At 43.5% G+C, this 16,592-nt stretch overlaps 2 protein-coding genes across 2 annotated transcripts; both read left to right on the plus strand.

Moving 5' to 3' along the window:
- The first annotated feature begins 2,585 nt into the window (after nt 1-2,585).
- LOC129592678 (uncharacterized) lies at nt 2,586-9,669 on the plus strand. Its single transcript, XM_055488768.1, has 14 exons — nt 2,586-2,656; nt 2,718-2,883; nt 3,130-3,299; nt 3,492-3,600; nt 3,905-3,978; nt 4,039-4,190; nt 4,290-4,512; nt 4,898-5,126; nt 5,209-5,438; nt 5,930-6,412; nt 7,611-7,724; nt 7,790-8,000; nt 8,222-8,604; nt 9,133-9,669. Exons 9-14 carry the CDS (start codon nt 5,310-5,312, stop codon nt 9,490-9,492), a joined length of 1,680 nt encoding a protein of 559 aa, XP_055344743.1. The 5' UTR covers nt 2,586-2,656; nt 2,718-2,883; nt 3,130-3,299; nt 3,492-3,600; nt 3,905-3,978; nt 4,039-4,190; nt 4,290-4,512; nt 4,898-5,126; nt 5,209-5,309; the 3' UTR covers nt 9,493-9,669.
- A 4,567-nt stretch (nt 9,670-14,236) lies between these two features.
- LOC129592628 (BTB/POZ domain-containing protein 6-B-like) lies at nt 14,237-15,981 on the plus strand. Its single transcript, XM_055488703.1, has 8 exons — nt 14,237-14,497; nt 14,558-14,742; nt 14,847-14,982; nt 15,160-15,256; nt 15,325-15,415; nt 15,505-15,662; nt 15,754-15,818; nt 15,883-15,981. Exons 1-8 carry the CDS (start codon nt 14,237-14,239, stop codon nt 15,979-15,981), a joined length of 1,092 nt encoding a protein of 363 aa, XP_055344678.1.
- Nucleotides 15,982-16,592: the final 611 nt, after the last annotated feature.

Consider the following 16,592-nt stretch of genomic DNA (forward strand, 5'->3'; position numbering starts at 1 on the left):
TAGGTGTGGTATTTTCCAAAGCTGTGGACAAATTATATATCTGCCGCGCTACGTTATCAAAGGTCGATTTCAAACGCTCAATATCCATTAGAAGAGATTCATGATTTCCGGAAAATGGCACATTGACGGCCGATGAGAGGTCACCAGCTTTCGAACTACTCCACACCTTTATTTGTCCAAGGTCACCGTCGGAATTTAGGGCAGTCAGATTAATACAATGCAGCGTCGTCAGACGGATAACGAACTTATCACCGTTCCAAAGGATTAAACCTTTCGGATCTTTTAGCTGCGAACGAATACCGCTCCAGTCCATCGACGAAGTGCTCTCCAGGGCAATGGAATTATTGTCCGATTGAAAAAACGCTTTGATCCAGTTATTACCGTTACCTAAAGATTCGTTAAGATTTTTTATTATTTCGTCAGGACGGATGCTGCCGACCGGCCAGAAGACGCCTTTCTAGCTCTGTTCCGTGAATTCGGTAGTTGACCTGACTTTGGGCTTTAAAAGCCGAAGAACGCTGTTCGTAGCTTTGTGCAATTCGTTCTCGCTGACAAAGTCTTCATCGGGTATGGCTTCCTCCAAAAGAGTATCGAGGGCTTCCCGCGCCAGCCGCCGCAGATCGGTATACTAGTGAGTCTGCGATGTCCGCCTGGGGAAGCAACCGGACGCCGTAAAACGCATTTAATCAAGGGAGCAGACAGAAATTCGTTAGACACACGCTCTATCTAACTCGGTACTTTTGATTAAAAGCGGTGCCCGTTTTACGGTTTACGGCGGATACCGCATACTCACTACTGCAGACATACAACCGCCGTCCGGTAGAATTTCTGCTGGATTGCCCGGAATGTATCCGATGACTGAAGAGCTGCAGCCTTGATCGAAATATTTCGCTTAGTATCCACAGGTTTCTTCAGCGCGAAGGTCAGTTCTAAGCCGAACAGAAGCTGATCTTGAGAATTCTCCACAGCATTTTGAACGCTGGTGCATTCAGGATCGGTAGAGCAGAGAATGCGCACCAGTACGAAAGCCGGTTGATGCGTAATAGGCGTCCATTGATTCATGACTTTTATCGGTAGGGTATTATCTATAACGTCCACGCGCACACTGTGAAATGGGATGATGCGAACGCTTGACGGACTCGGTTGATGGCCCTGCTGGGAAAGTTGTAATTGGATGTGTTCTCCATAGGAAATATTCCATAATTTAACTGAAAAGGCTACATAGCTTTGCAGCTCGTTATGAACGATGTACGTTGAATTGGGTACAAACAAACCAGCAGGTGCGTAGTAGTAAGACCAATTAGCTACCGAGTCACCGATGTATCTATATATACGTGCCTGGAACCCTTTGTACGGGACATTGATGTAGACGGAAGTGAGGTCGACCGGGGCAGCTGCAAAAACAACAGCAAGTAAATTGAAAGTATGTAACAGTAAGTAAATTTGAGCTACAATTGGGAACCAAGCGGCTTTTGCATACCACAAGACTGCAATGCAACAAGTTGACACCAGAGTAGTCCTATAAACTCAGCTTCAAACATCGTGGCCCGGTGCTTGCTGGGTAAAATTTCAGAATTCCAAAACAAAGGCTACTGCAGTAGAATTTCCAATGCAGATCTTGTTCCGATTGGACTTCAGGCTGGTATTTCCACTTCCAGTTTTACAAGCCAACCGGAAATTTGAAATGAAAACAGTTTCAGCCGGCAAGCATAATGCTTGATCGTGACGGCAGTCATTTACTGCATCGCAAAGTAACCGAATTTTCCAAAATTAAGTGACTGATTTTTCCCACTGCGATTCAGAAACAGGTTATCGCTATTAATGCTACGAGTATTTGAAATACATGATTACCACTACAGGCTTCTCAATATATCTGTATAAGTAAGTTTAAATTTCCCACTTTATTGGCTCGCCAAAACAGTTAACTTAATTTTATCCGGTACACCACTGCGACTACCTGCGAGCAAAACAAATGAGCCGTTAAATATGTAGTGCACTAATTTTATGCGAGTAAAAAGCTGTTTTCGGATTGCCTTAACAAGCGTACAAGTACATAACTACACACTGTTAATAGAATATGTATCTTAATTATAATATATATTTTGTACCGTGCGAAGACGTACTTACGAATATAGTTATATGTGCCAATGTGCGCACCATAAACAATACATTAGTACGTACTTAGTTGCACAATAAGTGTACCATAATTAATTTATTGTATTTATTTATACGGTATGGAATACAAATGCACAACTCGTGTTATTTAATTTCACATGGTACTTTACTCACTTCATGCTTGGAGTTTGGACCGAGATCGCAGGAATTCTGGACTGACCCCGCGTACTAACGCATGCGTAGGTCGACGTAGGCATTATTTCGCACTCGATCCGAACTACAGCAAAAAACTGATTCGCTCTGGACTATGCTGCCTGCGAAGTGCCGCACTGTATCTGACAATATTTTATTATCATGGTGATTGTACATGATTGTATGTAATGATATTATTGAGCTATAAACACGTACAGTCCGTGTACGTAAGTCAGTACGTAAACTTACGATAATAATTATTAGCACTACGAGTAGGTGGCTAGGTCCGATCGTAGTCTGCAGGAGCGTTTTATTTATAAATTTCGCTTTTTTTAGTAGATATTCACAGGTACGGCGACCGTCAGGAGCAATAACAATGTCACCACTTCTGGACGTTGCTGCTTTTACAGGGCTAGGTGGTGTGCTGGATTTTATCCCTGTTAAAGCAGTGGCAGCACCAAACCGGATCCCTTGTGGAGTAGTTACGGCCGGAGGGGGCTGATACATTTCTCGGCCAATGCATGAGTACAGACTGAGGAGAGTATATCTACCTGTACCTGCGACCAGCTACTTACTGTAAAGTGTAAACTGTAAACCTCAATGACCTCGCTAATAAAAAGACGCAATTCTTCTAAAATTTAGTTGACTAAATCCAAAAGTAATAGTAAAGCTGTGTGAGAGTTTAAATGAATACAGTAATTTGATTACCGGTTTCACCGACTCACTTCAACGGCTTAAGCCTTAATACTGTAAACCCACCGTCCAGGCGTCCACTATTGCTCTACTTGGCAGCCGTACGGCAACGTCAAGCGTATTTTGCAGTAGCAGCTGCAGTGGACTGCATCAGTCGATGCCTGCACGCGAACCTGGCTGCAGCGCATGTGGATTTGATAGCATCCCTTGGTCGTTGTCATCCCGGAAATTTTATCTCACCTCCTTCCACCCGTTATCATCCTCGTTTTATGTATCTTCTCCATCATCCTCCCTCTAAGGTAACCGATCATCTGCCCGTCGTCAGTGCAGGAAAAGCATGTTTTTCGGCAATCGGCCAGCAGCGAAGCCGCTGTCTGGATTGTCAAGAACCCTTTTGCTGCGCGCCGCGGCACTGTGCTCAGTGTTGTTGCATAAGTAGCAAGGAGTTCGAAGATATATTGTGCTTAATGCTTGTCTTATTCGGGGATTAGGAATCACGCGCCTGTGTTAAGTAATTTGGAGATTGCGCACGGTTGCTGCGTCGTCGTACCGTGGTTCTGCAGTCACTGCATCAGTGCATCCATCTCTATTTTCCTTTCGGTAAGTAGACTGCGGTGTAATTTATGAACATCAAAGGGAAATTATGAGGTCGCTTACTAACATTGTTAAATCTACTCAGTAGTACCATAATCATGAAAACTCGTTGACGAATCGTTTGATCGAAAATCGTTTGATCAAAACTTTACCTGCATTGCGCAGTAGCAATCTGGACTTTTAAAGTAGCGTTTCTAATACCGTAGTTCACGGTAGTTGTTAGCTTGCAGCGTACCATTGATGTTGTGCAGCATAAACCGTAAGTCAGTTGTTTGCTTTGTTTGTGTTCCTCAATGGGTAATCTTGATAGGCGGGGCCCTCGACGCATTGTAAACCGGTTATCCAGCGAAATTCAGACAATTTTTTCCTGCTCCCGCTGATTAAGTGATTATCCCAGAAAGCCCTTGAATTTCTCGAATCTGAATCATTGCGTAATCTTTCTAGCTCCTGTCTGAATGTGATCTGCTGCTGGTCGGGCATTACAGCATACCGTTCAGAAAGCCTACCTTTATCGTCACCGGAAAACCTACCGTGTGTGCACCGAACTGACACTAATATGGCTCTGGAATGCCGTAGGGAGGTTGCGTTCACTATTAGTAAGTACTCTGTACATAATAAGAGAAAAACGCAAACGGACGAAAAATTGGTACTGGTTTGGGCTTGTGAAATGAGTCTAAAATGCATGATCGTTTTAGCTGCCAAGGGAAAGCCATTGTTCGGTTTCTTGGGGGTTTTGCAGTTACCCATATCGGGTGACGTTATCCGTGACTTTGAGTTTGGCGACAATCCTCAGGACGTTCAGGCCGATTACCATGTTCCGGCACAGATAGGAGTCTTGACGGAGAGCCAGGAAACCCTCGTAGTGGCGACAGTTCTGGGCCGAACCTGGCAGGCCATAAATGGAATGATTAAAAAATAGTAGGTGTATGCATATGTTCGTTTTTCTGTTCTTCGCGCCGGTGCTTTTGTTTGTCAGTATAAATGAAAATAAAAAAACGTCATAATTATGAAACAAATTTTAAATTGTAAAAATTAATTTTTTGTTGAAACTGTAATCGATCACTGGTGACTCTGAACAGCTATCAAAAGGACGCCGACCGTTTATGGGATTACATTCGCCGGGCAGCATTGTTTCTTCTGTGTTAAACAAATAAACTGTGTCAGAGAAGGAAACTCATTAATTCTGCACAATGCTTCCTAGTTTCCATAACATGGCTAATGGTCATTCTACGGTGTTTGCACTGACTATGCGCACACATTGTCACGATCGCTGTGGTTTTTCTGACTCGCACTGTTTTTCCAGCCTTAACAGTCGATTGTTTGGACAAGGACTTGTGAAAGATTGTAAGTTTTACGGGTCGGACATCCCGCCCACGCCTCGCGGTATATCTGTGGCTAACATTCTGGTTCCACGCGGAACGACGGAAGCTCAAGCCGTCGCTGCCAGTAACGTCGCAAATCCTACGTCTTTGTTCCCTATGCCACCGTGCAGCCTGACCTTGACATCGTACAGGCCTCAGTATTTTTTAATGGTAAATATATAGTGCGTGACAAGTTGTTGAGGCGCGATAACGGATTGGCGAGTAACCGGTTATTCGTTATTTGCAAAACTAGTGAACGCGCACGGTGGTGGATCTGGGGATACGGATGGGAAGCCCGGCTCTGATTTGAAAGAGCGGGCTAGCCGCACGCCCCTCGAGGATCAACCGGTCTGGATGAAAGACAACCGGGAGCGGTCGTTGAAAATGTCGGGTCGGGAGAAGCTGGAGAAGGAGGTGGATATTCTGGAGGAGTTTTGGCGCTGGAAGCCGGAAGGAACCAAAGATGAATTTCTGGACTGGAAGGTGAGGTTTTCTTTGTTTTGTTTCCAGAAAAGCTGCGTATGCTTTCAAACGTTTTTATTAATTCTGTCAGTAAGAGGATGCTTGATATTCACATACAGTGGAATGAATCTGTCTGCTGAAGAGTATAGACCTATAAATGTTGATTTCATTGTTACATTTTCGCTTTGAAATATAATGCCGTCGTTATTGCTGTTTTTCTCTGCTGTTTTCTAAACAACTTTAAAATCGCAGTTCGACTCAGACCTGTACGTTTTTTTCCCGGTCTTTGTATTAACTTCAAGAGTAATTAATTCTGGTCCCTGTATCATGGTTAAAATTAAATTATTCTGGTTTTTATGGTATTTTTAATAATAATTAATTCTGGTCCTTATATTAATTTTTTTAGATTTATTTGTAGTCTTTATGTTATCCTGAGGTTTAATTAATTCAAGTCTTTGTAAAATCATTTTTTAAACTTCTGATTTCTGGCAAGTTTTCGTTGGCTTTTGCAGACGGCCGTGGATAATTTTGTCGTGACCCGGAGGATTGACTTTTCGGATCGGCAGGAGTACGCTGCGTACTGGGACAGTCTGGTTGTGGAACTCTCTCGTCAAGAGAAAGGCACTGTGGAATCCTTGCCGCCGATGCGCAACCTGGAAATCAAATGGATGAGCGCCTACGATATTGAAGTAAAAGTCCCGCAGGGTATCTTCACGGAATTCCTGGAGATCGGGCGTCCCATGGAAGTTTCCTGGATGATCCTGAAGGACGGCGAAGAGTACTCCATGTGGCAGCGCGATGCGACGATTTCCGCCCTCCGCCAGCTAGACACCGAGCATGTCGTCGTGGTGCACTGCCTGTCGGCCGTCAACCCGGGTCATCATCGTGTCAGCCGCGAACTACGCTTCCGCATGGTGTATAACGATGTGAATTATTGGCGGATGAACCAGGCGCTGTATAAACTGGAACACGATCCCAGCTGCGTCTTCCAACAGGTAAGGTTCGAATTCAAGCGGCTTTGAGCCGCTTTTGAAATGAAATCAATTTGAAAAAAAACAAGTTATTAAAGATTTATTTTTCGAATATTTACTGTCTGTAAACTCAGATATTTAATGAAATATTATTACGGTTACCGGGTTACGGTAGTCTCGTTATCTTCGACAGTCATTGAATCGTTACTAGTACTGAAGTTAATACGTTTTTATTGAAAAAATATTTTATGACATTTAAACTAGGCAAAAATTATAAATAAATCTAAAAATTATTTGAACGGAAATAAAATGTAACATTATTTGATGAAAATAAAAGCAGTTAATTTCACCTTGAATTACTGTATTCGCTCGCACATCTTGGACCACAGAGTGTGTGTACGGGAAAAACGCGCATTCAATATACACACTCTAACCGGGCCAAACGCGCGATTCGCGATTTGATAAATTTCTGATGTCTTACAACATCTGGACTGGAGAACTTCTTGAATAATGAAAAAAATTAGAGCTCTAACAATTTTTATCATGTTTAGGCTCGAAAGCAGCCATTAACATTCAGCTTTGGCGTAAGCACGAGTTACAAACGGATTTTGTTGTGGTTTTTGGGGTGCCCCTGGAGGGGGAGGGGTACGTTCCGCGTCAACATTCTTGATGGCGATGAACCACCGAACAATGCGAGCTTTCAGCTACAGAACCTTTTTTTTCCAGAGTGAATTGCCATTTAAATGAAAAGACTTGATTTAATAAACAAAAATTCACAAGAAGAACTGTTCATCTTGAAACCAAATGAGGAATATTTCGTAGTCGTGCATTTTGCCCGGTTAGAGTGTGTATATTAAATGCGTGTTTTTCCCGTACACGGACTCTGTGGTTCAAGATGTGCGAGCGGATACAGTAACTGCTTTTATATTATTGGCGCTGCGGATTTATGAGAAGGAAATGCACAGACTGTCTGCTGCACGTGCAATGTGAGCGAAAACAGTTTGGACGTTTTTCCATATTTTCTCGCCATCAGTTATTTTTTTTTAATACTTTCAATGGTTTGTGTTTCTTATTTTGATAACTATTCATGAGTAGTTTGTTCATATATTTGTGATATTATTATAGTAACAACCGCGCACAATTACTTTTTTGGTATTTTTTCCAGTAAATTCTTTCTTTTAAGAGCGAGTACTTATTTTTTATTTTTCTCGGGTGAATGCAGAGCGCCGGTCTGATGAGTTTGGAAAAAGTTGCTTTTCCTTACGTGTTCGTCGACGAAGCCGCTCAAGGAATGGAGCCGGAATGCTTGATTGCAATCACCCGGGCATGCGAAAAGGTTTTTATTGTCGAAAGAATTTTGCAGCGGACTGCTTTTCCATGTCGTGATTTTGTTGGTTGCAGTTGGTGTTGATCGGCGTTCCGGCTCAGCTGGGCGCCGTTGTTCGCTTTCCCAATCTGCAGAAATCCCATTTAACCACCTCGCTGTTCCAGCGCCTGTGGAAGGTGTGTCCGTGGATGATTCTGGTGCAGCAGTATCGCATGCACCCGGCTATCTCCAAAATGGTCTCGCAGATCACCTACGAAGACCAACTGGTCAATGACGAATGCGTTCGTAAGTCAATTTCGAATCGAAGAAAATTAATTTTTAAACAATTTTTACCAGCTGCACAGTGTTATTGGTTTTTAAACTGCCTGTTGGTATTTATTGAGTAAAACTTTTATTGTAAAATCGATAAATAATTTATTATAAAACTGGTTTATAATTTTCTTATAAAATATGTTTTAATTGTAGTAGTAATGTTAAAAATAACAGGATTTCTTTGTGGTTTACAGTGACACGAACGTCCGCGTCGGTGCTGTTGAACGACATGTTCGGTATGTTCGTGCCGCCACCCTATATTGTCCGCCACCATGAACTGCTCTTCGGATCGGACGGGTTGATCTATACACACGAGGGTATCATTCCGATGCTGTTTGTCAGTTTGGCGCGGAATGACGAGCTGTCCGGCAGTGGGACGTCGTTCGTCAACATGGCGGAAGCGCACTTCATCGCCCGCCTGGTGGCCAATATTCTCCACGAGGGCACCGTCTTCTTCATCCCGGGTCTGGAGAAACCCCGCCCGGAAGAGATCGGCATCATTACTTTTTATAACGGACAGCGTCCGCAGCTGGAAATCGAACTCAAATATTATCCGCAGGTCAACGAGCGGGTCAAGGTCAGTGTATACCGTCGACATTAGATTTATCCCGCTTTCTATCGAAATGTTGCGCTGCTGGGAGGAATACTTCGGTTTTTGGAATTACCGTCGAGTCGAATGCTTAACGGTTGTTAAGTGTATTGTGTCAAATTTGTAAATAATGAGTACATGCTTTCGTGGTCAGAGTTGAAGAGCTGTAGTATTTCTGTTAGTCATTCGGCTTAATTATGAAACTTGCGTTATGGCTGAATTCACCATCTTGATTCTTTGTTGCCAATTTTTCAATCGATTTTAAATTTATCAACTGGGTAATTTAAGAATTTTTTTTCTAACACTCTGCTTGATTTTAAATTTTGATAAATGTGTATTTCGGAAATTCTCCGATTATCAAATCAACATATTAGTCATCGATGCTGATGGTACTGTACTAACTAGTGAAAATTCTGCGGATTGTATTCGTTTTGACTGCGTTGCTATGAAGTTGATAAATTATATTTTCAAAATTGTGAAATAATTTTATTATGTATCATTTTGCGCTATGTGTAGGATATTGAGATCAGCAGTGTGGACGGGTTTCAAGGCCGCGAGAAGGACATTATCATTTTATCCTGCGTCCGCTCGGCCGACTCGTACCGCGGCCGGCGCACCCTGGGCTTCACGGATGACCCGCAGCGTCTGAACGTGGCCATGTCGCGCGCGCGCAAGGCGCTGATCGTCGTGGGCAGTCTGCATGTCTTCCAGTACTCCGACATGTGGCGCCAGTATTTCCGCTACATTCCCGCGGTCCAGGCCGACACCATGTGCCATTTGCTGCCGCTGCCCTGCAGCACCAAACCGCCCTGCAAGATCTGCCCGGATGATCACGGACTGCGCATCCAGCAGGCCATGGTCAATATGGGACAGTAGTGCCTTTTTTGTATTTGGTAACGCTGGTCGTTCATGCTGTATGTTGTGCTTTCACTGGAAATTAACTCCTGCTCAGACCGTTGTCGCGTTTCATGATTCTTGTGGGGATTTTTTTGGGTAGAGGGCCTTTTTTTACTGTGTTTTACGTCTTTTTTTATCGCGTTGCACCGCTTGATAACCAATTCGGCCATTTCATAACGCTGAAAAGGGTAAAGCATGCTGATTCACTGACTGCGTACTTTTAGTGGGAACTAATCAGCCCGAAATTGATTGAATCGATTTTTGTGTCAGCCGAAAGAAAACTACTAACGAAGCTTCCGTTGGCGTTTGCGTACTTAATTATTCGTATGAAACTATGAATCGAAACCCAAGTTGCGAGTTTTAACTGTTCAACACGCTTTAATGAAAAAATCTTAGAAGTTCATTCGTCAAATAATAGCTGCTATCAAACATCAGCTGAGCGTACTAAAAAGTTTGTTATTTATACACATTATGAATCCGCAATTTGTTGTTCGAAGCACTGGAAACAACTGTTTCCGGTGCGTTTGAAACTTTGAAAACCTACGGTAATTTCTCGGGCCGGGAAATTTGCGATGACCAGAGCGATCACAGCTAGTCGTGTTGAACGATATGAAGCTGCGTTGCAAATCAGGCAATCCATAGTAGTCATGTTGTGAAGCGAACAGACTCTATAATTTAATATGTTGGCGGTTTTTCTGATTGTCAATAACCTTAACCATGTAAATATAAATACAGCATACGAGTATTTGTATTATGATCTGACAATAAAAAGCATGACTGTTATGCAATAAGGACGAGTAAACGATAATAATTGCAGTAAGAAGTACTTCACACAACAGTCTGCTGCCGTGCTGCGTAGATGCACATAATTATTACGAGTAGATGTACATAATTACTGCGTAGATGAACATTATTCGTATAACGAACTATGAACGTATATTTATATATGCAGTCACGTTTGCATACACGTGTTCACTTCCGTCGCAGAGGCATTTCCTGTTGGTATTAATAGAGTAATCTTAACAAAATAATATTATTTTTACCGTAAGAGAGGTTATCGAAAGTACAGAGTACGCCTAGATTATGTTTTTAATTCAGCGGGCTGCACGTTTCTGGTGACCGGTAGTGTTTATAGCCTTATGCTTACTCATAAACGGATATGTACAAAACAGGACGTTATACTTATTCCAATCGAATCTTTCTGGCTCAACCGGTAGTATCGAACAGCTGGAAGCAGTGTGCAATTGCTGGAGTTTTGTGCAAAGTTAAAAATAATATGTACCGACATCGATTAATTATACTACTGTGGTCCATACTATTGCGCTTGCGCGACTGACAGCCGTAATTACGATTTACGGTCTGTCGTACGTCAGAATAATTCTGACGTACGACAGACCGTATAAAGTATAAACGCATATGCTGTACCGTATCTGATACTTTATCTACAAAACGATTCCTACCAATACTAATTTTCGGTCCGATTCCTACTCAAACTGTCTTCCACGTACCCATCGTTCATGGCTGCGAACCCGTGGAGGATGTTTGATGTCCGGCGGACAGTAATTGGTGGACGGCGGTCGGCTGCGCTATTCCCGCTGCGAGACTTGTTTGGGCAGCGCGTCGCAGTGATCAATGTGGCCAGACGTGACGAAGACATCGTCGCACATTAACGAACAGCAAATCAAAATTCATACAGTAATTGTAATCTGACGCACTGATATTTCCATGGTTTGCGAACTGGAACAGTGTGGTGGCGATTTGCATAAATAAACGAACCATTACAAATCAGAACCGAGTTGAAATAGAGCAAGCGGAAATTCATAATGCATGAAGCATTATCATTAGCATTTAACAGGAATATGCCAGTATAGTTTTTTGGTAATACAGTTTCGGTATCCAGTTTAGGCGGTTTTGGCAAGGAAATTTCTGCCGCCATAGCGTAAAGGCAGAAGTTAGTCGAAATGTATTACATTAAACAAAGGTAATTTTACTAATACTAATATGTAGTATAGAAGTAGTGTTTTTGAGACAAACCGCAACCCTCTTCACGACCGTCAACCGGTTTGCCACTGACCGACGTCAAATTTTCGCTACACAGGTCGCATGACGGCGATGATGCAAGGACAGTATACATATGTACAATGATGATGGATGATGCCACTGGCCAGTAATAGGCTTTTCGGATGTTTCAAATTAAAAAGGGTTTACGCAGTAATTTAACTTCTTTATTGGGTTGTGGAAAACACTTGCAGGGGGTTCCGGCAGGGACGCCGCATCGGTACAGAGGGATTAAATGGGCGCACCCACATTTGAGTCAAGCAAAAACACCAGTTTAATGAGCGAGCATTTTAGTACGCCCTACTCACGGAAGCCATAAACATCAATTTAACTAACGCTCATTATGCTCCGGAGCGGGAATAAGAGGACATAAGCGCACGGCGGCCGCGTTCACTTGTGCCTTTCCACGGCTTTTTGGCAAATCATGTCCGTTCTTTATCATCGACGGCGCAGGTTTCCTCTGCCGCTGCTCAGCAGCATGAGGCGATCGTGGAGGCGGTGCCGGTGCGTCTGTGCATCTTCGGAGTCGTAAGGAGTTGTAGGACACACACAGTAGCAACTGGGATATCCATTCTCAACAACCGTGCAGCCGTAACCGTGGCACGTGACGCCCTGGCAGGAAGAGCGCGTCGAATAGGGCGTGGTTGTTGTGGGATTGCGCAGATACAGACTAGCCGACACCGAATTGCCGAGAGATTATCCCGTGCCGTTGTCGGTGACCTGCGACTGGCCGAGCACAATGTGATGCTGACCGTCGCTGGTGCTGTTGGATCGGCTGTTCTGGTTGCTTTGCAGGACGCCGGTTATGAAACATCGAAGATTAGTAGGGCTCCGCCCCCACAGCCCCACAAACATCTTTTCTCTCAAAAATGACCTTAAATGACAGGGGAGGCTTTGACAAAGAAGTTTTGTGCTGCTCACAACGCGGTAAATTGCAGTTGAACGACGCCACAGATTTTGCAGTGGAAGAACATTTTTCCATGTCCGGTTTTTAAAATCCCTGTTTTTTTACTCACGAAAAATCTGACAACCCTCACTGATTTCAAGCTACAGATTTTTTGATCTGTAGTTCTGTCCGGTAGGAGTAAGAAAATTCTAATTTGAAGTTGTCCATGGCTCTGATGATTCTCCAACAAATTTTTGAGCGGGAAATCAGGTGGTATGTAGAAAATTCACCACTAATTTTGTTTTAAAATCTGTACAAAAAACAGTTTTACACCTTTTTTAAAGAAAAAAGCAGGATTCCCTGTAGAAATAAATTGTGAATCCTGTAGAAGACGAATGGTGAGAAGTTCAAAATGCAATTTTGAAACGAATTTATTGTGGAGTAGTATCAACTTGGCTTTACCGCATGTACTGTACTGAAATCTGTCTTTATTAATAATGAATGCACAAATCAGGTGGAAGAAAAATAAACAGAGTACATTATTCACAGCACCAAAACTTCATTTAAACTATCCACTCCGTCCATCGTGCCAAGGATAGATGCTGCATTTCCGCGCTGAATTTCCAGCGATAGCCGTTGACGCAGGAATTCGTGTGATCGACTCTCGCCCGTATGCTGCTGCAGTCTTTTGCCCAACTCTTTCACAATGGCAATAGCCGACGGGCCCCAGGGACCCATCGTCTCAAAGGCGATCGGAGAAAAAATATAGCGCCTTGCAGATAAGCATACAGTCGGGACTTCTTTTCTTCTGCTTGTACTGCAGCAGCACCAGCCGTGACCGACGTGGACTGAAGATGGGAAAGGGCCATTGAGTCGACGCAAGTCACATCCCAGGCCAGGCACATCCCTCTTTTCCAGGCAAAAGTTGTACAACCGTCTGGGCGTTGATCTGTTGTAGAGGATGTGCCGCGCGGCTCAAGCTTAGCCGGAACACCAGCTGACACACAAGCGCGGCATATAATACTATTTAGTCCTCCGTGGCGCGCATGTCTACCGGCTGAGTAGCTGCATGATAACCCGTGGTGTCCCAACTTGTCATCGCGTTTGTGGCATTTGGTGCAGTTATGCGGCTCACAGATATCGGCTCCAAGACGTAGGCCAATTGAAATTTTCATCGTTTCGTCGTCGAGGAGATTGCCGATGTGCGCTGAGGGAAGTGCGTTCAACCAAATGCCGGCTTCCGGTCTGGACTGTGCAAGAAGGCGGGCTGTGTTAATGCCGTCGTCGCGAAATAAGTCCAATAAAACCGAAACTGACACATTACAGAGCGGTAAGTCCCACGTTTTTTGTAGCTTTCGGAAGGCAACTTCTGGCATTTCTGATTGTCGGGCTTTGGATTTCCATGACTCAATTGCTTCAGAAGCGTCCACTGCCGGTAAGAGAGGAAGCATCGACGATAACAGACCCGATACGGAGTGAATCGAAGCCAAAAAGGCTGGAAGTGATAATTCCTCCGCTCGTCGTATGCCAATACCTCCTCGACTAACCGGTAGAGTCGCTTGTCGCCAACATGGGTAGTCGTCGTGGTTCACTCGAATGTTACTGAGTTATTGAAAACATGAACGTATAGACTCGTCGATTTGATATAGCAGATTCGGACTTTTCCAGGCATTGCAACATCTGAGAACATAAATTATTTTCGGGGCGCCCAAACAATATCTGAATAGATATAGTGCATGGTGGCGAGGAAGAAGTTGCAAGCGTTCACAGGCTGTCTTTATGGCACATGATTTCTCTGCAAGTGTGTCACCGATCGCATCGTCCAGAACCGGGGCGCCTAGCAGTGTTAAAGTGGAGCTGGACATCACACGGAGTTGTGGATGGTGCGAGACAAACGGCGTAGACAATCTCAACCTGAATAACGTGTTACAAACACTGAATTGTGCCGAAAAATACGAATTAGCATGGCTGGTTGGCACGTGTATTAGCTTTATCCTCGGTGCGATCGACACAGGCAACTGCGTGGAAATTCTTGAGAAGGTTGGGAGTTTTGTATCGGAATCAATGTTTTTTTGCTGGTTCAGTTTTTGCCTTCTGTAGGCCATTCGTTATCTACCCTCATCCCCGATGATCATGGAGGAATGTTTGTGTTTGATTGATGAATCAGCGGAAGTTGTCTGGCAGTCAGATCATTTCTTAGCCATTGGACAAGAGGCCTTACAGGTTATTCTTCAGCGAGAGACGTTAACGGCTGATGAGCACACCATCTATTCGTCGGTTGAAAAGTACGGAAGCAGCTGTCGAAACTACTCTTTATCATATAACAGGCAAACACTGAGCGAATGAATTTACGTGAAACTCCTAACCCGCTGAATTTTGTTCTTGACAGGTGGGCTACGAGCGCTTGCAGTCAGAGTTATATGGAACCTTCTGCAGTAAATCGGCGTGAAAAGCTGGGTCCGGCACTATATCATGTTCGATTCCCGCTTTTAACAAATGAACAGCTGATGGATGGCCCTGCTAAGGTACGCACTGCGCTTTTTATGAGCAAAGACCAGTGGTCGCTGTAGAGCAACATAGCCGATGCCTGGATGGGGTCCACCTAGTTTTCGTACTGATAACACGTAGCAGAATGTAAATTAATATCGAGTATCGGAATTGGGATATTGTAATCGAATCTGACGTAATGTGGTATATTGTAGACGGGTTTGTTGGTGCGTTCGGAGCTGTGTGACATCTTCAGCTACAAGCACTCCACAGACAAGCCATGTATTCCGTTCCGTACAATACCCCGACAAGGTTTCAAGAGCGCTACGAGTAGACGAGAAAGTACAGCATTTGTTGTAAAAACTGTTTGGTGTTTCCAGGACGTATTATTTACTTTTCGGTTCCCGATGTAAGGGTGCTGCAGGATACCACTACGTTCAGCGATCCCGTTACCGTCAGAAAGCTGCTTTGGTGAGGAGATTGCCATAACAACAGTCGAAACTAGAAATAACTGGGCAGAGGTTGTTGCCGAACTGTAGCTGACATGCATCGTACTGCAGGAAGATCGGGGTTGCCAAAAGAACTCGCTGTGAGTCTGCTAATATGGGCTTCTTCCTGCACTGTTTTGGCTATCCGAAATCGGCTTCCTGGAAGTGTCAAGTTAATGCACAGTTTTGCTTACTGCCATGGAAAACAGGAATTGCACCAATTAAAAAAGGTACTTGCAGGTATTATAAAAAAAGGCTTATACAGTTTTTGTAGCCTCTGTCCTCAGACACAACCGCAGTCGTCTTCTTTAAATATTGTAGATATTTTCCATCCATATGACCAGAAAAGTGACAGCTGGGGATACTTGTCATACATTTCTATGGAGGTGAGGGCTTTTCGCGTTGAAATCGTTGGTTGCCCATATTGCTCACGTTAGTTTGTACTTTTAGGAATTACTGGATCCAGCGAAAGGCTACGTCAACCCTACTGATTTCTCCCTAAAGCTGCAAATTCAGTTGGCTGTTGAACTTTCATCTGAATTCGACTGATGCATATTAGACGTTTGGATGTATGAGAAATAGTGACGCGCGCAAAAAAATCAAACATGTCTTCGAAAACGTTTTATTCACGTATATTTATTTGCCTTGCGCTTTTTAAAAGATCGTGTTCTTGTGTAGTTTTCAGTTTTTACCAATTTTTTAATGGATTTGATAACCTTATGAGCTTTTGAGATTATTATGTGAATTGAATGCTTTAATATGCGTGCCAAAAATACAACTGTCGCATTTGCTTTTTCAGTCAGCTGAGAATTCTAGATAGCGGGACTTTACCATTAACTGATACACCGAAGTATTTTTTTAAGAAGACAACACTTGTTTGTTGTAAATGTAGACAAGGCATGTATCCAATTAGAGGCTGGAATTTTAAAGGAGATACAAAGGAGAACGCACTTCGTATGCAGAGTGCGAGAATTTAACAAAGGGAATCGTTTTGTAGAGTACAAAAGGCACCGAATTCTGTCTTTATCATTAAACCTATGTACGGTATCATTCTGTGATCAATAAACCTAATTGCAGTGATCGAGTTTTTGCCGCGCAAGTGTTTTCTGCATGCAAAGATGCGTCTCCTGGAATCCAAACACGAACTGTATAAAAGGGCC

Source organism: Paramacrobiotus metropolitanus, unplaced genomic scaffold (assembly GCF_019649055.1).
Source record: "Paramacrobiotus metropolitanus isolate TYO unplaced genomic scaffold, Prichtersi_v1.0 Parri_scaffold0000054, whole genome shotgun sequence".
Classification (NCBI taxonomy): Eukaryota; Metazoa; Tardigrada; class Eutardigrada; order Parachela; family Macrobiotidae; genus Paramacrobiotus; species Paramacrobiotus metropolitanus.

Coding starts and splice junctions, on each gene's coding strand:
- LOC129592678 (XM_055488768.1), top strand. CDS start 5,310: ATGAAAGACAACCGGGAGCGGTCGTTGAAAATGTCGGGTCGGGAGAAG. Junction 7,725..7,789: donor TCACCCGGGCATGCGAAAAG/GTTTTTATTGTC, acceptor TGTTGGTTGCAG/TTGGTGTTGATCGGCGTTCC. Junction 8,605..9,132: donor AGGTCAACGAGCGGGTCAAG/GTCAGTGTATAC, acceptor CGCTATGTGTAG/GATATTGAGATCAGCAGTGT.
- LOC129592628 (XM_055488703.1), top strand. CDS start 14,237: ATGGCACATGATTTCTCTGCAAGTGTGTCACCGATCGCATCGTCCAGA. Junction 15,663..15,753: donor AATTGCACCAATTAAAAAAG/GTACTTGCAGGT, acceptor TAAATATTGTAG/ATATTTTCCATCCATATGAC. Junction 15,819..15,882: donor TGTCATACATTTCTATGGAG/GTGAGGGCTTTT, acceptor TTGTACTTTTAG/GAATTACTGGATCCAGCGAA.